This window comes from Schistosoma mansoni, chromosome W (assembly GCF_000237925.1).
Source record: "Schistosoma mansoni strain Puerto Rico chromosome W, complete genome".
In the NCBI taxonomy this organism is placed as follows: Eukaryota; Metazoa; Platyhelminthes; class Trematoda; order Strigeidida; family Schistosomatidae; genus Schistosoma; species Schistosoma mansoni.
The window spans coordinates 9,326,017-9,348,718 of record NC_031502.1 but is presented as its reverse complement, the minus strand read 5'-3'; the positions used below and the strand labels follow the sequence as shown (position 1 = coordinate 9,348,718).

The following is a 22,702-nucleotide window of genomic DNA, read 5'->3' as shown; positions in this document are numbered from 1 at the left end:
TGGCTGACCATTGATTGAGAGGGTCAGAAATTTGCGTTGAGTAGCGGCATGGGTAAGGAAAACTAATGCTAAACTCATTGATCAGACAACCGGGTTTTTGGTAAAAAGAAGCTGCGTCTGTACATTTTAACGGCTACTGAAAAAATTGGACTGGCAAAAACCGCTTTGGTGACCAACTTTCTGACAGCGATCACATACATGCTGTTTGAATGGACAAAACACCTCAGTGCCAACATGGCGAGGGGACTTCTTTTAGGCCGATTCGGAGACGGAAACAACACTGACGTTCGAAGGACCAAAGGTTGTTGATCTCTGAGATTTATTGTGACGCTCAGTAGCGTTAACTTCTGAACCTCCCTAGCCCCCAGATTGAACTAGTGGTGTCACGATGCAGGTTGGTAATGCGTTACTACTCGTCGGTGGTCGCAGTGAGTGTTAGCATTGGGTCTTGTTCAAGGCAGTTAAGCAACTGAGTTGTGATATCGGAGAAATTGGGTGATTAAAAACTGCATATGAGTACGAGAGACTTGAACTTGTTGTCAGTAAGGCATCTGAGCTTGAACCGTCCTCACTCACGGTTGACAACGCTAACATGGATCAAGAAGTCGTCGGACTCATTCATGAACAGTTTTAACCAGCCAGAGCGAGTATCGGAAAGTGAATGATGATCACCAAAATTTTGGATGAGGGATTCAATAGTGACATCGAAGGAACTGTCCCATGGGTTTTGCGGTAGAACGAAGCTGCGATACTTGTCCAGTGCAAAGGAACCAAGTTTCTGATGGAGAAGGCACGCCTTCTCCCTGAAACATCTCTGTCAGAAAAGTCAACTTTGAGGTCTTCATAACGCTTGAACCAAGTATCAAACATAATGTTGGCGCCAGGATTATAAAGAAACTGTGAAATACCACTGGCAATGGCATTGACTGATCGGAGGATTGTCGGTGTAAATGGGACTCAAGAAGAGATGTGCGTCTGGGCAAGCATCTGCATCAGATGGAAATTGTTTATGGGGTTAGAAGAAGAATGATAATTTACAGACAATACATATTTATGCAGTCAGAATGATTGTGAATATTGACCAATAGGAAACAACATATCAAATATTTGCAAAGTCTGAAAACATATGAAAACATATCATTTCACGTTCAAAGACAGAATTAGACTTAACAGAATATTTTTGAGGATATTTTTGTGAATTTTCGAACAATGTGGTATGACATCATGGACTTTGGGGTGAAAACATGCGTATCCTAGGGATAAATAAATGGTGATTGCACTAAGCTGTCTTCGTATAAGATGGAGAGTTCCATTTACCATGGTTAAACTATCAGCGCTTCTTGCACTAAATCTTAAGCTCCTTTCCTTTAACGGTACTAGATTACACTCTTGAGAGATATTTGGAAAAAGGTCATTGCTAGGGATGTGTGTTGTTTGTGCCCCATGAGACTGACTGCTCATAAAATCATTTTGACAGGTTAGCGCTCGCTGTTAAATCCTTTATTTTTGTGAGGTTCTTTAGACTTTTGAGTGAATCCTCTACAAATTTCATCGACTTCCATATCTTTGCGTCGACACGATAGATTAAGGTCGATAAGCTGGCTTGACCTATAATACCGCTATTGACGACTGGAAAGTGATTCACAGTGCCTCCATATGAACTAACCATGCTGAAGAGTTAACACGCAAGAGATGTCTCTTTTAAACCTCAGTTAATCTTTGTAAAGGACGCCTCACTTGTTCATGTATTTCCTCATTTGTTTGTCAATCTGTCCTTTGGCAGATTTTGACAGTATTATGGTTGGGAGGGAGAGAACCCTATTTCCACTTCATTAGAAGTTGATACAACCCTAGTAACAATATGAACAGGTAAACTATCAGTGTACCGACGATGCATTGTTTTATGACTACGGGGCGAATGTTGTCACATCTTGTTGACTTTCGTGGGTACAGGGACTTTATTTTTCTTGATACAAATATGAGTTGTATGGATAGTACAGAGACTATCAACTAGCAACAGAGTGGAAATGTTTATCATGCTTTTAATTCCTCGTTAAATTCAGTGTAGAATTCTGCTTTTCAGAATTCCTATATTTATGGGTTGGCAAAATGTCTACTGTCAGGCCTTTACAGACCACAGACCTCCTTGGTTTGCAGGCTTGTGTATGACCATGAACATACAGAGATACTTAAACTAAGCTTGCACATTCGACTTTGAAGTTCCATTCACTCATCAACATCTAGCAAAAGCTATGGATAGAACACTTTTGGAAAAATCCCGAATTATCCCGAGTCCATTTAATGCCTGTAATTATATATATATATATATATTCTCAAGTAACAATGTATTGCATGAAGCATTCCAGTTCACAGGCAAGATCAAATTATTACAAATGCCAGGTGTTTTACCTCAACAAGTTAGTCGATTAGGTTGATGTGTTATACAGGACATTGGTCATAGAAACAGGGGATATATTTTCATACCTTAGAAAATTATTGTTAGTAAGACTGTATAGTCCACTATGGGAGTTAGTACACATTTCGGAGGTAGCGGTGTGTAAAATTGGCAACACGGTAAGATGGAAACGGCTTGTGTTTTGAAATCATTGGTTGATTGATTGAACCAATACCTCCAAGTAGGCAGTTTGTGTTAGTAAGAAGCCGACTGGTCTGAGAATATACACAACTTGGGTTACGCTTAAATGAACTCAGACTTTTTTATCTTCACTATACATACACGACTCATACATATTGATTATCCTCAGTTGTACAGAACCTGATTTATTATTATTGTTCTATTATTATCGTTTCATTTTATTTTCTTTCTTTTCTCTTCTTCAAGTATGGCAAACGTAGTGCTAACATTACTGAAACTTGTGTATTATTGCATTTCTGAAGAAATCCCAAATGGTTTCTTCACAACACTTATGTACCCATAAGATGTTTTTGAATAATAATGATCTCATTTGGGGATTTACTCCAACGGAAATTCCACCCTACTGTATTAAAAAACCTAGGAATCTCAGTATGCTTGGAGCAAATAAAACGGTTAAAAACATAAAATCCACATCTCATAACAGAGCTAAAGACTGTGGTACTACTTAGTTTCCCATTGTGAGGGAATTTTTATCAGTTTCGGGAAAAGTTTTGGGTGTTTGAGCCACTTCCCCAAAATTGTCTGAAGAGACTTCCCCAAAATTTCTCAAAAACTGGCAAACAATTTCTTGAATTCGGAAGATGAGATGTGCTTTTAAAATTTAGTAAAGAAAACACTTTTTGGACACAGATAGCTTTTTTATGAAAATTATTATTAATCCACGATTTTGAAGTTAGACATTAACGCCGTTGGATTCCGGCTCAGTGGTCTATCGGTTAAGGGCTCCAGCTCGAGACTGGTAGGTCCTGGGTTCGAATCTCGCGAGTGCGGGATCGCGGATGCGCACTGCTGAGGAGTCCCATAATAGGACGAAACGGCCGTCCATTGCATTCAGGTTTTCGATGGTGGTCTAGCTTCAATTGACTCATGATTTCAACTATGAAAATACTAAATTCTCCACAAAACTCTATCAGAATTATTATTAATTTTGTAGATTGATGAGCAGGCTACTATTTAGTGTAGTTGTCCATTATTGCTTGTAATTTCACGGAAGGAAGTGCAACCGATTAGTTGGAGTCCGTATGCTTTCCTGAAAAATGGGTCATGTTGAGTTTTTTTAGAGAAAGAACGTAAATGAGTTTCCCTGAGGTTTTAGAAAGTATTAGAGAGAACGGAAACTTGTGAGTAGTGCGCCCGAAATGCGATAAACCACTGGGGTTTAGTCGAAGAACATAGATTGATTTCCCCAAATTTTCCGAAAATTCTGAATAAATTTTATGTAGGTATTAAGGGAGAGCCAAAATTTCCACAGCAATTTGGGGGATTTCCCAAAAATTTCAATGTTTTTAGGGAGATTTTGGGGTTTGTGTGCCATTTCTCCAAAATTTTTTGTGTTTTCACCGAAATCGGGTTACCGAACAGAAATATTTATTAAGATATACCACTGTGATTTTCAGGAAGTTAACCCATTGCCTAGAAAGTGAAATGTACTTGTCATTTAGGTCACTTCTGATTGCCATTGACTGACCTTCCCATTAGACTGCTTTTGATTGACTTACTAGGTCAGTCTAATAAATATCTTCAACATTTAGATTTTCGGTCTCAGATTGCAGGACAAATAACAAAATTTTAAACTAAACGTTCAATACCAAAACTATAATTAAATCGAGTTCAGAGCTTAGGTAAAACAAATACGAGGGTCTCTTATAATTTAACATTCGTCATACAGCCAATTAATACCCCCATCAAAGACTAACTACATTCAGAATGTACGCATTAATCGAAAAGTCAATTACGATGCAGCTCCAAATGATATACCGCTAATAATTTTTTACCTCAAACTTTTTGAGTTACTTGAAAAACATTAGGCTGTGCCAGATTAGAAATGAAGAAGAGAATTAGAAGAGAAATGTAAAATAACTCGCTTCATTGAAGCTTAGTGTTTAGGTAATTCATGGTCGTTTGATTCAACAATCTGAGATGGAAGTAAAAACTTATACTTGAGTAAAGATGATCTTTTGAACTCTTCGAGGGACTATTACTACGGAAGTCCATGTTTGTTTTACAAGTACAAATATTTTCATGTATCACAACAAGTCTCGTCATTGTGCATCGTTTTTTAGTATACACATGGCACCGAGTCTGTGTCGTGAGTTAGAAAATCTGTATCTAGTTCCTACCTAATTCTACCTATTCACCTTACCTCTTACAACAGCTATATGCTTCTTGGAACTAGCGGTCAGTAGTTGGGGTTTTAGTAGATTATCTATGTCTAATACAGACTGCCAGCTGACATGAGGAAGTTCTAAAATGAGGGCAGGCAGCTTCTTTACCAGCTCTAGGTATCACTTATTAAATATGGACTAGGTACTGTGGGGTCGCTTATATGTCGGCTGATCGTAGTTATGTCATTATTTTACGATAAAACTTAACAATAGTAAGTCGAAAGCAAATCAGAAATACAGTTTCGGTCATTGAGACTTTAGTTGATGGAGGAATATCAATTTTACATTCATACTATGTTGTCGCTTAGACTCTTCATTTTTGTGTTAGACGAGTAATAAAATAACCTCGTACGTGGTTGCTTATTATTGACTACAAATCACTTTATAGTCTACGTTCCTCGATATTACGGTGATCAAGCTATTGCCAGCAGTTATTAGCTTCCATATTGTAGTGAGACACAATTCCAAAGGACACTAAGAAGGATACTCACTGACTTACTTGCATGACATCCGTTTGCGCATTCTTTTGTTGGATGTTTTCCGTCAGTTCATCCGCGAAGGCATTATAATAGCATACATTGTGCATATCCACTGCACAACAAACTTGTGGACTTTGCTAGGTAGGAATAGCAGACTATTTGTTACGGACTGCTATGTAGGGTGAGTTGGTATAGGTAATGTGACTTCCACGTAAGGTCAGATAGACTGTGTAGTCCAGAATTTTCGACTACGTTTATTATTCTAGTAGCATAGATAAGTTCATTAATACCGACTTGGAACTTAATCTAACCGTCTTTTATTGGACTCTGTAGAAAGTGTCGTTACCATCGCCTCTGGTAAGCAGTTCCATAACTTAACGAAGCCGGGCACAAAACATTTTGTCAAGCGTTCATCCAGTCTCGTTCGTCCTCTTTACCAAATGAATGTTCTCACAGGTGCAATTTAGTAGTAAGATGAAGAATTGACACCTGATGGTGGGGGGATTATTGAGTGACGTTATCCAGCATGAACATACCCTTCCGATTTTTTGTACTACACAAGCTGCAAGTTTAGAGCCTACAGGTGTTATTTATACTATAGCACCAGAAAATGTTTCGCTTCTTATTTTCAAGCTTAGGCCGACAAGAGGAGAAAAGTCCTAAAATATTACAGATATTCAGGGTTTAACAGCGCATTTGTCCGAAACACCTTTATGATTGAAGGATAAAAACCCAGTGACGTCAGAAGTCAGCGATGAATGGGTTAGAAGATATATTTGTAAGCTTGTCGGTATGCTGAGAAGCGCTTAATCTTAGCTGGCCAGTAGTTGTCAGAAGCGCGTAGTGCCAGGTACCTACTCGTGATCTGGCACGGTTGAGTGACCGAGCTCCTTCAGCTAAAGTATATCTAGTAAAACTAATCAGGTCAGCATCAATGTTGAAAACTTATAGAACTATTTATTTTAGGGGATTTGTCTACCCCTACGAACTAAACAACCCAACTTGATAAATTTTCATGGTTAACGAGTTTCTTCAGTGACTAGTGTTATATTGAACAAATTCAGTCCCACAAAAGTCAAGTGTATTTGCACGAACTATCCTAGTAATCTTTTCATCTGAGTAGGCCTAGTACTTAAGAGAGCTAAGTATGAGTAATTAATCTGAAATATCTCATAAATCAACTATGAGTGACTACAACTTAACCATAAATGATAAAAGGCGTTGTTTTCTCAGTAAAAATACATAATTATAGTACCAATAAATAGACAGAGAAAAAGACCGAAAGTTCCGCTTTTATCATCTACTAAAACTGTGACTAATCTCAAGCCTTCAGCAACTGCAATGACATTTCAACATGGTAAGACATTGTTCATAGTAATGCTGCCGTACATGGAGGACGAAATATACAAACATACCGTAACTCATGGCTCCGACCAATTCTCTAATGGAACCAATACGTGATGAGCATAAGTCATCAACTTAATGAACGGGAGAACCTCAGTGACTTTGATCTACGCTACAATTTGCCGATGTGATAACGTTAAATATATTAAACATGCAATAGGTGTTCGGAGTTTGACATAATCTTTACACGTAACATCTTTATACTCGAAGTGTGCCAATACAGTCTAATCAGAATTCAAGAATGAAGGGGTTTGAAGACATACTTGAAAGGATATCGATATACGGGAAGTGTTCAATCTAAGCTGGTTAACGGTTGTAAGAGATGCGTAGTACGGCGTACCCACAGGTGGTCTAAATTGGGAAGTGTGGTCGAGCACATCCAGCTAGATGTGTCCAGTCAAACTAATGAGCTCAGGATCAAATGTAGACGACCTACACAACTATTTGTTTTGGGAATTCATTGAGCGCTACAATATATCTGTTCGATAATTCCTAGCCATCTCCACGAGGTTTCTTTTGCCATTTTGGCGTATATTTATTAGTCTAGCTTGATCAACCTTCAGTGACTTTTTCTTATAACCTTGGAGTTGAAAGAATTTCGTTTCCTGCTTTCCTCGGAGTGATATTGGAATTTTTGTTGCTCGCGCAGCGTACAAAAACGGTTTTCTACGAATTCGAAATCTCATGATACGGTGACGTGTCTATCACTTTGTTGTAGTTTTAAGCAACTACTTACCATTACTACTTGCTTTCGCTCTTAAATGTAAGCGCGTGCTATGTGCTTTCAAATTCTTCTGCTCGCATCTTTTTACCAGTTTTCCTCACACACGCTGCTCCACACAATCCCCCAACACACAAAGTGCCGTCAATCTAAACGCAAAGTGCTTAAGACCGAAAGTCACAGGTTTGTTCGCAAGTGGGATGGCTGAATTGGATAGCTTTCATGTAACCTTAGTTGATGGGTCTGTGATGGAGAGTGTATGTTCACCTAAAGTCTGAGAATCATTTTCGTTTAGGGCGGCCAAATCCTACGTAACGCTGTTTCAATAGCAGCGATAACGAAAAAACCCATCGAGGTGTACAATATTCGAGCTGGCCGACAGAACCCAGGTCTCAGGTGGTTATTTTTGTTAATGGTAGATTTCGTTCCCAGAAGTCAACACGCAGCTGCTCTCGAACTTGTTAGTAGAGTGTGTTGTGGTCGTTTATCGTCATGTGCAATTGGATCTACGAAAATTCGGTTAATACCTGGTCAGATTTCTCCCGGTTCGTATGAAGCTGATGCTAAAACGGCAGGGTATGTCAATAAAACTATGTACAAGCTTTACGTAAGGTCAGTCTCACTGATGCTACAAGCTGTAGCGCCAGTGTTAGCGTTTGCATCCAGTCCGAGTGAACTACTGTTGCGTGGTGGTACAGACACATCGTTCGCACCTCCGATCAGCTACATGGTTGAAGTAACTTACAAAAATACGAAGACTAAATTTTGACAGGTAACATCACATTATTTTAGGAAAATGGGTTTGGTTTGTGAGGTAAAAATCGTTCGACGGTGAGTGCTTATCAATCGTTGATTATGAAGGCAGGGGTTTTTATCCATTAGGTGGAGGGATTGTCAAAGTGCTGCTTTCACCTTTAAAAGAGCCACTTTCCCCCATTTCTTTATTAAATGCAGGAACCGTGGAGACGGTCACTGGTTATTTTCTTGTTGCAGGTAAAGTTCCACTAAAGGTAATGTCACTTGTTGTTAAATCTAAAATTTACTTTGTACTTTCAAAATGACCTATTTGGTACATGTGTGGTTAATTTTTTGTCCATGTGAAATAAGCATTTTCAAATATTTTGCTAAATATCTGTATTATCCGCAATAACGACCATGTGAGTGGCCCTTGATTCCCTAGATAATAAGATTTGTGATCTTACGTGTATGATGTATTACATATGCTTGGTGACAACTGTTAATTCTCAAAAGTTGTATTCAAGTTCTGACCCACATAGGTTTCGTGGTGACTATAAATTACCTAGAATTCCCATCTAGCATTGTAACATGTGACTTGGAGATCTACAGCTGGTGGTATTGACGTAGTAGTGGTTGTTGGCCTTTTCTAAGCGTTATTGGTGTGCGCGGATTTTACATAGTTCAATAAATAATACATTGGATGTGTAGCACATATTAATTCATTTATGCCACTCTTTGGAAATCCTTGGCACGTAACAAGTTGATTTGCATTTTGAGACCAGTCTACAGCGTTACTTTCATTCTTAGAAATTGTTCGCCATTCAAATTATCACCATTTTACGTCTTTTTAATGTGAAATTAGTTGTGTAACTTACGGTGTTTAGGTGTTCGTCTTCCCAAAACATTGTTCTGCTACATTTGCATAAGTATTCAGTGGCAATGTTAGTGGTGTGACTTTTACTGAAAAATATCGTTTACTATTTCAGATCACATAAAAGCTGAGTTATAAAATGTTCTGTCGTTATTTACTCAGTAAAATTAATCTTACGGAGTTTGGTTGCACCTTGATATTAGCATCCTTTGAACATTTATTGTTTTTGATCAAATTAATTTAGATTGCTCATGAAGTGAAAGATGAAGCGTTGCGTTGTCTCAGCAAATGTTTCTCATGTCCTATAAATATTGATTCGTTCCAAGAAAGCGGTGATCGTTGTCAGGGCGACGTTGCGGCATTTATGTGCGTCACTAAATATTTTATTTTGTGATTTGCTAGACATTCATTTTAAATAATTTTATTATTACTTATGTTTTCCACCAATTATGAATACATGGCAGTTAGTAAGAGCAACAATAACACGTTCACAAGCTTTATGCTGATGTTGCTTATTGAATATGATAATCATAATTCCAGTGTGGACTCTGACAACACACAAGGCCACTTCGTTTATGATCAAACCCCACTATCAAATATTGTTCCTACTTCTACTATCAATCTTCATATCTTCAACTTCAACATGCGCTACCAATGTTAACTGTCACAAAATGTTATCACAGGTCTCCTAAAACTGCACCTCAAACCATATATAAGAACTTGTAATGTCTGAACCTTGTGTCGAATTGGACAACTGAGGTTACTAGCCGCGACTGTACAATTTCGTGCTATTAATATATACCGTGTTCTAGAAGCATGCATACAGAATCCCAGCATGTCCATTCATCCAACCCTAATTAGCCAACATAAAGATCCCACGAAACTTACCTTTCGTCTGTCTGGAGACGCTACCAACTTCTCTTGGTCATGCTTCTGTAGGTATAGCACCAAGTATGAAAACAGGACAAGCAGTTCCCGACTAGATTACTGTCGAAAATCTCTTGTGATGTCCGTCTCAAGTATGCAGTAAAAATTGGGAAAGGTTTTGACATATCATGACCTTTTTGTCATTTTTGTTTATGCCCTCACTAAATGCAGCTCAGATTCAGCAAAATACAAGTTTTGCAGGAAACTTCATTTTCTCTTTCGGAAAGCAAGATGCCCAAACGTGGTAGGGGATTGTAGAGTCCAAGTAAGTCGCATAAGTTAAACTAGAAAACACTTAGTCAGGTCTTACGGCGTCACAGCCTGACGAACAGATAACGGTAACCGTCCGTTACAATTTTGCTCATACGACCGATTATTCCTAGTAAGTAAGCATCAGGAAAGCCGGTGTTTTACCTGGCGACTGCTGACACCAGCGTAACAACTGGCACAAATGAACCATATCTCCACTAAGCATCGTTGGAGACGCCCAATAAATGACTAGCGCTCCCACTAGAATACAATCCTGAACACCGATCTTACCTTTATGATGAAGCGCATTTCTATACATCTAAATAGACGTTAGAAACTCACAACAGGAGGATTCCTCAGATATCGGCTCAAAGATGAAAAGGTCAATGATCCATTTGAGGAAACATTGTGTAACCACTTATTCTATCATAGAGAACCAGTTTACCTTGAAGAAGCCTAAAAAGATATCTAGGTAGCTGTTAATACAGTAATAACATCTATCAACAACTTAAACCAAAAGGTTACGAGAAATCAATATGTTCTGAAGAAATCCGCTGAATCGATAACCAATCTCGACAGTCTCTGAGAGTGATAAAGAACAAAAGAGACTAAAGCATAAACTAACGAGAAGTTCATACAACGATGTTGAGGAGCATTGAGCAACGAAACCAAGATTGATGGGAAAGACAGTCGATAGGTAATACTATACAACTCTGTCTACTGATCAAGAAAACAGGTACTAAATGCACATGTCAGTGAGACTATCTCAAAAAAGAAGAGAGTTATTATTCACTGTCAATTTAAGGGTTAACAAAGATGTGCTGAACACTTAATGGAACTATTCAATCGTCCTCCAATTAGCCTCTGTTCCCAAACAAACTGAGTGAGAAATTGACTCAAGTCCACCAGATCTTAAAAAGGTTGAAAAGAGTAAATGTAATCTTGGGACGAAATAGTTTAACAAACCATGATAATTTAACTCTAGTTATACTTGATGTTAGTGGTTCAGTTTTTGTAGTTTGTTGACCGCACTATTAACTACAGTATGTAAATTGAATGTAATCCCATCTGACTATCCTCGGTCGCTAATCGTTCCAGAATACAAAGTAGGACAAAAGCCTTCCTGTGATAACCACAGAGAAATCATTTTAGTTAATATTCTGTCTAAAGTGTCACCCTCAGTAGTCATCAAACAGTTGACCGAGGTTTGTGAGTAGCCCACCTGAGAAAATCAGACTATTTTCATACCAGGACGTGAATGTTTGATTTAGGTCAGTCAGTCACAGCGCAGAACTTTGTACGTACGTACATGTTCCCAAATGCCATGGTACGGCCGAGAGTGGGGAGAGTTCGCTCTCTCTCTCGAAATGTTCTCACACGGCCACGCGTATATAGTCTCTGCCAGGAAAGTCCTACTCACTGTCTTCTCGTGGCGGTGTTGTTTACGAAATTGAGAGGATGAAAAGCGAATGTCCGGCGCTTTAACCAGGTTGCTGGACACGGCGCATCCACCTAGGGGAGTTGGAAAACCTTGATTCCAAACCAATGGTGCACATGAGCTCCAGGATCCTGAGGGGACAAATGGCGTACGAATCAATCGTTGGTCACTGGCCACCATGGAACTGCATCTCTTTACGATGCTCCACTGTCTTGTGGATCAGACCTTTAGGTCAAAGGCTCCGGGTGTGGCCTCCTAAGAAAACCACCTGCTTCGGTTTGGGCACCCGGGCAGTATCACAGTCCTCACACAAATCAAATGAGATTTGTGTGGCGCATATGTATTTGGTGCCCCTTTGTACCAATATTTATGTGTTTAAATAAAATAACGTACGTGCATCAGTTCGAGTCGCCATACCACATTAGCTCAGAGATACAATTGTCGATTTAAATCTCATAGTGGTAGAAGTGGTAAGAGTATAAGCAATAATCCGAAAGATTAGGATTTGAAGATGTTATTCAAGCAGTATAATCCAGTGAAATAAATTTGGAAAGTGAAAAGATAGAGACATGGAGAATTCGGAAGATTAGAATTCGGCAGAACATAAAGAGTGAATGCGCCTTCGCCATTGCAAACGATTTTGAGCCATGTCATTCAAGGTCTCTAACCTTCGGTTGTTATCATCTCGTAGATCCCAACCAGGTAGTCTACACCTACCAACTTGGCTCAGTTCACTTTTCAATGACTTCATGGACTTGTGCCACGTTTTGGTCTGGCCGCCCCTAGCTTCCTTCCAACCTACTCCTACACCATAAAGCATTGCACGTCGGTGGTTGGGCATACGTAACACGTGTCCCAGCCATCTCAACTGATGAAGCTTCACTACTTCATCAATCGATTTTCCATCCTTAACTAGTACCCATTTTCTAACAACTGCATTACTTACTCGGTGGTCCCAGGATATACGAGCAATGCTTGGAAGACACTTACGAATATTCTATATTCTTATGGGGAAGAACCGCTGCGCAATAAACCCGTTCTTTGGCTGGTAGACAGATATCTCGCCTACACCATAAGTGACGCAAGTTGGCGAAAGCTAGGCGAGCCTTCTGTATCCATGCTAAGATGTCGTCACACACCAGACCACAAAGGATGGTGAGACTCCAAAGATAAATGAAGCGGTCAACACGCTCAACCACTTCGCTCCCTATCATTAGTTCAGGTGTCGATGCAACCCAATCCTGAAGTAACAATTTGCACTTTGAGGGAGAGAATCGCATCCCGAACATGCCTGCATCGTTGCTTATAGTGGTCAGAAGACTCTACATTTTGTCAGCGTCTTCACCGAATAAAACTATGTCGTCGGCGTATTCTAAGTCAACAAGTGAGTCTCCCGGTAAAAGTTCAACTGGAAATTTAGATGATGAAAGTGTTATCGCTAAAGGCATGTCAACGACAAAGTTAAACAAGAATGGGGAGAGTGGACAGCCCTGACGAACACCACTTGAGGTAACCAATTCTGATGACAGTTCGCCATAGGCTCTAACTCGACCAGTTGTGTTCGAGTAGAGAGCCTTTATGAGGTTAATGTACTTCTTTGGTACTCCTTTCAGTGACAAACACTGCCATAGAACCTCATGATCAACGGAGTCAAGTGCCGCCTTAAAATCAAAAACTACTACTATTGTGGGGCGTCTCAATGTGTGTCTGTGTTCTAGGACCTGACGTAGAGTGAATATCTGGTCTATGCAACTACGTCCAGGTCGAAAACCAGCCCAATTTTCTCTAGTCTTGTCTTCACAAGCTTTGATTAGGCGTCCAAGTATTATTGAAGCTAGTATTTTAGACACTATATTAGTCAAACTGATTCCTCTGTGATTGTCACAAGAGGTTTTTTGTCCTTTCTTATAGACTGGCACAATCAGTGACTGGGACCAGTCAGATGGAATTACGTCCAGTTCCCAGATTCTACCTAAGACTTCAGTCAATTTCGCTGCTAGTACTGGACCACCATCCCTAAAAATCTTGGGGGTGAACCTGTCAGTGCCTGCTGCTCTTTCTCGCTTTAGATTTCCTATAGCTTTTTCAACCTCGTAAAGAGTTGGAGGATTTACATTAGCTTGCCACACCGCTGAGGAGTCGTATACTAGGACGAAAAGCCCGTCTAGTTCTTCCAGGTTTCCAGTTGTCTAACGTTAATCAGTTAATGATTATAACTACAGCTCAACAATCTCCACAACCCTATATTGATAGTTGAACAGAAAGATAGATCCTAACAGGTTCTTCTTCAGCACATATCACAGGATAAGTTGTTAGTCCTTATTAGGATATGTTTATGTGCAAGCGTTAAGGTACACTTGTTTTGTATTCATGTAAAATTTTGTCTGTCTACACTAGGTTCGTTATACATACTTCAACAGATTGCCGTCTGGCCGTTTCTGGAATTATTAATCCTCGAGGTCATCGTTACAGGCACATGGTCTCAGAAGCCTGTCAGTCGCTTTATAATTATTCCAAAACTGGAATATGTTGTGATGATTATATGCAAGACCAGGTGCGTTTATCATACATAAACTTCAGAATCATGTATTCTGTTATCAATACTGACGCTTTTTTATTTTTGACAATGAATCTGTGTTTTCACCTGAGTCTAACTCCATGTATAAAAACAATATCTTATGTACTGTTAGGGTTACCGACTGTATGTTTTCAGATGTTCATCATTATTCTGATGTTTGTATATGTGAGTTCCTATAATAGGATTTATATCCGTAATGAATTACTAAAAAATATATTTTTTGTTATGTTAATTTAATTCGGCTATTTTTTCGCTCCGAAGAAGAGGCTTACATGAAGTCATGAAGCGTTAGAAATACAAATTTTCTACCCTAATGCTCAATTTATTCGAAACTATCAAGTTCAGCGTGGGCACTGATACCTATGTAGTGAGTTATTCTTTGAGAGGGTCACAATAACTTCCATTGGCAAATATGAACTCCGTTGGCTATCATCCAGTGCGATCTTCATAAATCCACTTGAAACAATTGATACATTTAGTTAAATTATATATGTGTAACATGTATGGAAAAAACAAAAGCTTCGAGATATTTTTAGTGTGATTGTACACACTTTCAAATCGTCGGTTGTGTAACGCTCTTTTCTTGTTGTTTCATTGCAAATAAAATGGGTTGTGGTGGTTAGCGAAAGCAGAAGAGATGAAACAGGCAACGGCGATAGGTAACAGTAGACAACTGTTCAGACTTATCAAGGAAACGATATTAAAAATTGGTCTGTTGGTGAAACTATCTCGGAAAAATATGGAACTATTATTCACTCATAACCCAGGAGATTGAACCTATGAGCAGAACACTTTAGGGAATAGTTCAACTGGCCTTCAACCACACCTCAGTTACCCACTATCTGCAATCAATATGAATGAGATGTGTGTCCTCCAACTCTTAATAGGGTTGCAATGGCTACAGGAGGTCTAAAATGAGGGAGAGCATCAAGGCCTTATGGACTAACCCCTGAGAGTTTTAAGGATGGTGGTCCGGTTTCAGCAGTTAGATTAACTGTAATCTTAGCTAGAACCTGAGATCTGGACATAATCCCATCTGACTGGTCTCGATCTCTGAAAGGACAAAAATCTCATGACAATCACAAAGGTATCAGTTTAACTAATACAGTGTCTAAAATATTAACCTCAATAATACTTTGATGTCTGAATAGGGCTTGTGAAGAGCAAACCCAAGAAAACCAGATTGGTTTCAGACCTGGACTTGGATGTATGCACCAAATATCCACGCTTTGCAGATTTTGGAACATAAACATACATTACAGCATCTGGGAATATTTGTATTCCTCCACGTTAAGGTGGGGTTCGGCTCTGTTGATTGGGAGGTTCTGCGGCAGTCTATCATTGAAAGGTGTACCGAAGAAGTACATTAATTTTGTACAGGCTTTCTACTCGAACACTACTGGTTGAGTCATAGCTTATGGCGAACTGTTGTCAGAATCGGTTGCCTCAAGTGGTGTTCGCCAGTGTTATCCTGATTCCCCATTGTTACCTAACTGTGTCATATGCATGGTTTTAAAGAGAACATTTATCGTCTGAATTTGGGGGTTGGTCTACCAGGAGCTTCACTTGTTGACTTAAAATACATAGATCTAGTTCTGCTTGATCAAGAAATCAAAGAAATAGTCTTCTGACCATTTTAAGGAACAATGCCAGCATATTTGAGATGCTACTCTATCCCTCCAAATGCAAAGTGTTGCTTCAGGATTGACATGCGTTAGCGCCTATATTAATGATAGAGAGGAATGTAGCTAAACGCAACAACCGCCTCACTTATCTTGGGACTCTCATCAGTTCTGATGTCTGACGAAATCTCGGCACAGATTCAGAAGACTCAATTGACTTCCCAACCTGCATCACTTGTGGTGTAGGTGAGATGTTCGTCTCCCAACCAAAGAACAAGTTTACTACCTGTCAGTTTTCTCTTTATGGGTATGAAACATGGTCATAAAGAGTAGAGGATATTCGTAGGTTCATAATATTTAACCGTAGGTGCCTTCGAAGCACTGCTCGCGTATTGTGGAACCACGGAGTAAACAATGCCTGGTTCAGGAATAGGGTACTGTGCGAAGATAGCAAATCACTTGGTCAGCCAGTAAATATTCACCTGTATTCGAGACATGTGCTTCATATGCCCAGCTTTCTCCTACCTTGACGGGTGATTTTGTCTGGTGTAGTAATATGTTGAAAGAAAGCTAGCGGTGGCCAAACTAAAACATGTCAACAGTCCATAAAGTCACTAAGAGTCGGACTATGCCATGTTAATAGGTGTGGAATACCTGGTTGGAGTCCGCATGATTATCATAACCAATGGTTAGAGACTTTGGTGTAGATCAAAATCGTTTTCAATGGCCCAGGTGCATCCGTTCTTTGTCTTCCCTCAAAGTCTGAGATTCTAAGTTCATCAACTTTTTTGACGGAATCGTATCTTCCGTGCCTAATCATTACTATTGCAACGGATACTGTTACTACCTCTACTATTCTGGGATTTGACCTGACAATTTTATCTCTCTGTGCTAATAAGGTATGACAACTTGAATCAATGTACAAATGTTCTACGTTGTGACTGACTGACTGAAACGGAATAGAAAATTCTGTTGAATATAAATATAGGGAAAAAACTAATCTTATCTTGAACATTTCGATTGTGAGTGCACTATTTTAATAGAATTAGTCAAATCTGAAAATTTCCCACAAAATTGTTAACTGTTCATTACAAGAATTAGATTGACTTGCTATATTATGTTAGTTCTCATTAATAATGCAGATGTATTATTTTAACAGTATCTTATTTTGTTATAGCTTATAATGCCTATGGCATTAGCTAAGGGAAACTCACAAATACGGTGCGGGCCGTTGACATTGCATACAAAGACTGCAATATATGTTGCAGAGCACTTACTTGGTGTGAGTTATTTAGTACTACTGCACACTAATTATATAGAAGTTTACTTCTAATACTTATTTTGTTAATGAATATGTGTTCACTGTAAGTACTTTTATTTTTATAATACACTTATGAATATGGTTTGTATTAGTTGGCTAATTAAATGTGGCATTAATTCCGAACGTTACAAAGCCCAAATTTGTGTGTTAAATTTTGAATGATACTTTGAGTGAGTGCAAACTAGCATTACTATTCGGGAACCCATAATGATGAAGCAGATAAAACGGGGTTCGAACTTCGAATACAATACCAGTTACTATCAATCTAGATCTGTCTTACAGAAGTACACCATTATTAGCTTGATGGGGGTATGGAATATACTTTTTTTACCCACTGTCATATGAAGATATATTGAAAAACAGACCATAACCTTACGGTCCATTTATTTTGACAGTAGAAAGGAACTAAACAAAAATATCACATTTGAGCCCGTTCGGCGAGCTTCAGTTAACTTTCACCAATAAACTACTCCGTTTTCGAAAGATCACGTAAATTTATTATCTTTCATTTCTTAAGATGTGAAGTTTTTTTCGATATGTATTAACTGATAAATTTCTAAGCTTTCAGTAAAGGGACTGTATCGTGAATAATACGCTTAAAATTTCCATATTAAAAGCTAATAGTACAACTTTTATCAGAAGGGGTTTCGTGGAGATTTAAGTAATTTTATAGTTGAATTCACGAGTCAATTGAAGGTAGACCACCATGAGATTTCGTGGATTGGTTGAAGTTAGACATTAACACCGTTGGATGCCGGCTCAATGATCTAGAGGTTAAGCACTCGCCCGCAAGACCGATAGGTCCTGGGTTCGAATCTCGCGAGGCGGGATCGTGGATGCGCATTGCTGGAGAGTCCCACAATAGGACGAAATGGCTGTCCAGTAGAACTTCTGTTTGTTGGCTATTATTTAACCCCGGTATTCAGGCATTTATCTAAACAATAGATGGTGATTAATTTTTTTTATTGTGATTAGACTGCCATTCATAGTTGCACTATCTTAAAGCATAATAATGGTTTATTATGATTGTTCTAATTGAACTATTGCCAGTCAAGTAAATTTTGTCATTAACACGAGATTTTTTTATCCATAGATCTTATTTTATGGATTTTCATTCTTTTGTGATCAGGGAATACTTACTACAACTTCTTGTAACAGTTTATTATTCTCAAACAGAATGAAATACAATTCTATGCTAGAACGGCTAACTAAGATATAATGCTTCAGTTTCGTCTAAATTCTAATCGCGTCATCATTTCTGACTTGCGAAATCGCCGTCTAAGATCTTGATTCCTGAGTACTGATATTGATATCATCGTACCTATTTTGAGATGATCCACTTTGCCTAAGAGCTTGTATTTTGTTATCCAGGCGTATATGTTTTTCATTTTTATATTTCTGTGCTTAAGATTCAAAATATATTCTGTTTCTATGTAGGTTAAATTCGAAGTAACCACATTAAATGATGAATCTTCAATCATATCGTGCAATGGTGTTGGATACACACCCGAACATTTGAAAAATTCCTGTTCATAATTTTTCTCCCAATGTTTAACAGTGCTTTCAATTTCACTTGTGTTGTTTATTACCTGCTTTGTTCTTTTTATTGAGAAGGTTTTCAATTTGATCTCTTGTCTTATTTTCACAAGGGACTTCTTGCACAAATACAGTTTGTTTCAAGGCATATTTTTCTTTTAAATAAGAATATCAACTGTTACGTATCGTTATAACAAAATCTATCATTAACTCCAGTGACAATTAATGATTCTAACAGCCCTGTTGTAATTCCTTTGATCACATCAATAGGAACAATGCAACTTCGAATTTCGAAGTTACATATACGGTCTCATTAATTCCACTCATCACTAGAAAAGAACTAAGGATTGACAAGAAGCTGAAATAAATTAGAAATGTCAAGGTGATGAATATTAGGTGGATCTGTGCTACTGTCGTATGTTCATATATATATTAAATGTCAAGTAATTTTATAGCCATTGAAGTGGAATGGAAAATCGGTTAGATACGATGAGTGACACTAACTGTGATTCATAAGGAATAACTTACTATGAAGATGAAACCATGTCCCCCAATGAGTGCTAATTTTTGAAAGCAACTACTTAGCACTCTAAGGTTGCTTAGAGAGGATAAAACTTCTTACATACAAGCCTCTGAGGAAATACAATTCAAAGCGAAACCATGTCTGATTACAGGGTATTGATGTCATGATTAAAAATGAACTTGATTATAACTGGATGATTAGATGTATAACACATTTCTTTGTAAACGGAATCCTCCATGATATTCGCTTACGATTTTCATAACTTGTATATGGTTTAACATTGTCCTAGTGTCTAGTTACAAATAATTAACGCATAATACTGCCACTATGCCGTCAACCTAATAGTTTAATCCATTTATCAATGGAAGGATTTCAAAAGGTTTACTCCCATGGTAGCAGGTCGCCAGAGGATATCCATATGCCATTTTCTCTTAATGGATGCCGAAAACCCAGTCACATCATCCGTTTTGAATTGGATCTTCCCAACTTCCGTAAATAAGACCTTTATATTCATTTTCCAGCTTCTAACGTTGTCTTCACATAACATCTTAGTGGAAATATTACGCAATATGTTAGAGTACAGTAAAAGGTGATTCTGAAATTCATGAGAGAATGAACTCACCCACTAACGGGAACGCGGGTAAATAGAATGGATTATTTCAGATAATATGAGAGATTTTTAGATTGGAACATCTATTTAAAATACTTAAAATGAAGTACATGTGAGTTAGCAACCAAGATATATAGCAAGTTAGAAACTATCTTCAAAATAGGAGATCAAATTACACATAAAACTGGTTTTTGGTTACGTGTTTTAAAGAAATACAAAATTTGATATTAGTGTAATGATAATGCAAACAATTGAATGTTAAAAAACACAAAGTAAATCTTGATGCGATGACTTACGTGAACGTCCACGGGATACATATTTATATGTTCTTCATATAATCTGCAGATATAGTCCGTGTATCTATCTACTTTTATAATTTATTTGAAACACAGAAATTATGTGAATGCGTTCATGACTCGCCTCTTTTCCTGTGATACGTATCGTTATGTTTATATAGATATTTCGAGTGGAAGCACATAGTTAATCAAGTATCATGAATTACTGTGTGTTCTAAGATATATAATATTTCCGTGTATATTCCATTGTTACTTCATATGTTATCAATTTCACAGAACAGGTTTTTGACTCGACATTTACTAATCATTGATTCACTAATTGTGATACAAGTTAAATTTCAAAAAGTACTTATTTACTGCATGTCGATCACTAAATATTTGGTTTTTCAAAATGCATTCTGGAAGTAACATTTCAGTCATTTAAAACCAATAACCAACTAAATATATTAGGAGGACAAGTTCTAGTTAGTAGTCAGTATCGGAGAAACAAATTCTTTTTGAAATAATCGTACCATTTCTAATTCGTATTGTATATTTTTCACCTAAGAACTAGTTCATCACAGTGTCACGTAGTATTTTTTTTCAAAAGTTTTCATACGTTTAATTCTATTGCGTAGCAAATCTCCATTATGAACTGTTATTTTGGAATTGTGTATTTAACAAATAGAACATTATTATACTTGCAACAAACATGACTTCTTTGTTAGATGTAATTTTTTTTATTTGCTTAGGAGTTCTTGTTGGTGTAAATCTATTATTTTCATTGCTGTTACACTAATTTCTCCTCGATTTTATTTCCATTTCATGAGATGGATAAGTTAGATTTTTAGAAAGATATTTCAATGGATTTTAAACCTGTGGTAAATTAGTTACCTTAATTAAAAGAGATGTAAAATAGGAGTATAGAACTAGAATGGGACATGTATCCTGTATTCCATAATACTTACTGTTTCTGTAGTATACATTTGACAGATATTTTTTTTTAAAAATCGATCAATTTTATGATACCTGCTTAGAAAGTGAGAATATGATATTTTTCTGTCTTATTTCATTCTTTTGATATTGTTATCTATTTCACGTAATCTTTTTTAAGGTTTTACTCATGACATTGAATTATTTCAATAATTCTTGGCTGATAACACCAAATGGCGGCCGTTGTTTTTCAATTAAACGTACTGCTCCTAAACTATCAACTTTTGATGTAATAGTACTGTTGGATTCTTGTTATACGTATTAAATTCAGAAATAGGGAAGTTCGGAGAACCTAATGATTGGTTTTTTTGACAACTACTACTTCTAGAGTTGTCATAGCTACATGAAAACTAAAATTATGTTTTGAACGGGATGATAAATTTCTATTCAGTGAGATAATTAGTCGATACTTTGAAAATGTCTACTATTCGTTAAATACAATAATATGTCTAAAAAACTAGACAAGAAATTTTCATACTGGTTTAGATATAAGTTCGTTCAGGAATAACTCACATTGCTAAGTAAAACATTTGAGTTAACCTAATCCTAACTAATTAGAATTATTGTGGTACAACTGAAAAGAAATATTTTCAAAGATACAAGAATTCCCCAGTGATGATGAAAATAACTAGTATTCTTCCTACTGTCATGAATAGCAGTGGAGGTTGGGTCTTAGATGGACTGTGCGTGTATGTGTGTTCACTGAATTAATAATAGTAGTTATCTGCCTGTAAAGCATATTCATTAAAGCTATTTGCTATGAATGTGATTCACAACTACTTTAATTATGCGTACAAATACCAATAATGCAGTTCATAAATGATTAGTAAACATCCACACCTTACTCAAAATAAGTAGAATGTCATTTTCAGGTTAGTGTAATTCTTACTAACAGTTATGTGTTACTATGGTGTATGCTACTTATATGGACTAATATAGGTAGTATGCACCGGGGATTGGAAGTAGAATTCTTACTGACAGGAGAGAGAGATGAAAAGAAGAGAAAGTAAAACTGAAAAGAATCAAAATAACAAGGGGAATGAAATAACGATGTAGTTTGTAAGAGAAAAATCAAGAAAGATGTGCATTGTTTTCATAATTTAGGGGATGTTTCACCTGTCCAACTCTTCGTTCATTACATTGGTAGTACATAAACTTTTGATTGAATAAAACTTATTTAAAAGACAGAAGTTATTTACAGATATCAATCCCAAAGTTGGACTTGATAATTTCAAATAAATTGAGCATTGTTTTCTTTGTGCTATTCAAACATGTGTTAATTTAATATGGGTTATTTATTTACACTGAAGAAGTGGCTTACATTAAGTCACGAAACGTCAGAAATACAATTTTTATACTCATTGGGATAGAACAAAAAATATAATTATTATTAAGAATTGTTTATTTTATTTGGTGTCGTTTTTGTTCAGCTGAGTAAATATTTAAACAGCTTAACAGTATTAAATTGAGGTTTAAATAAAATAATCTGGTATGTGAATTCTTTCGATTGATTCGTTGTTTTTTTTCCATTAACATACTATTACTATAAGATACTAGCTGAATTTACGACAACAATAAATATTGCATAACAGTAAC

General features: G+C 37.3%; 1 protein-coding gene across 1 annotated transcript; it reads left to right on the top strand.

Annotated features, from left to right (window-relative positions):
• Positions 1-7,613: 7,613 nt before the first annotated feature.
• Smp_134370 (putative rna 3' terminal phosphate cyclase) lies at positions 7,614-18,705 on the top strand (the record flags this gene model as incomplete). Its single annotated transcript, XM_018788459.1, has 7 exons — positions 7,614-7,682; positions 7,721-7,821; positions 7,858-8,161; positions 9,279-9,400; positions 14,046-14,202; positions 17,026-17,130; positions 18,607-18,705. The coding sequence occupies exons 1-7, from the start codon at positions 7,626-7,628 to the stop codon at positions 18,703-18,705; spliced, it is 945 nt and encodes a 314-aa protein (XP_018653999.1). The 5' UTR covers positions 7,614-7,625.
• Positions 18,706-22,702: the final 3,997 nt, after the last annotated feature.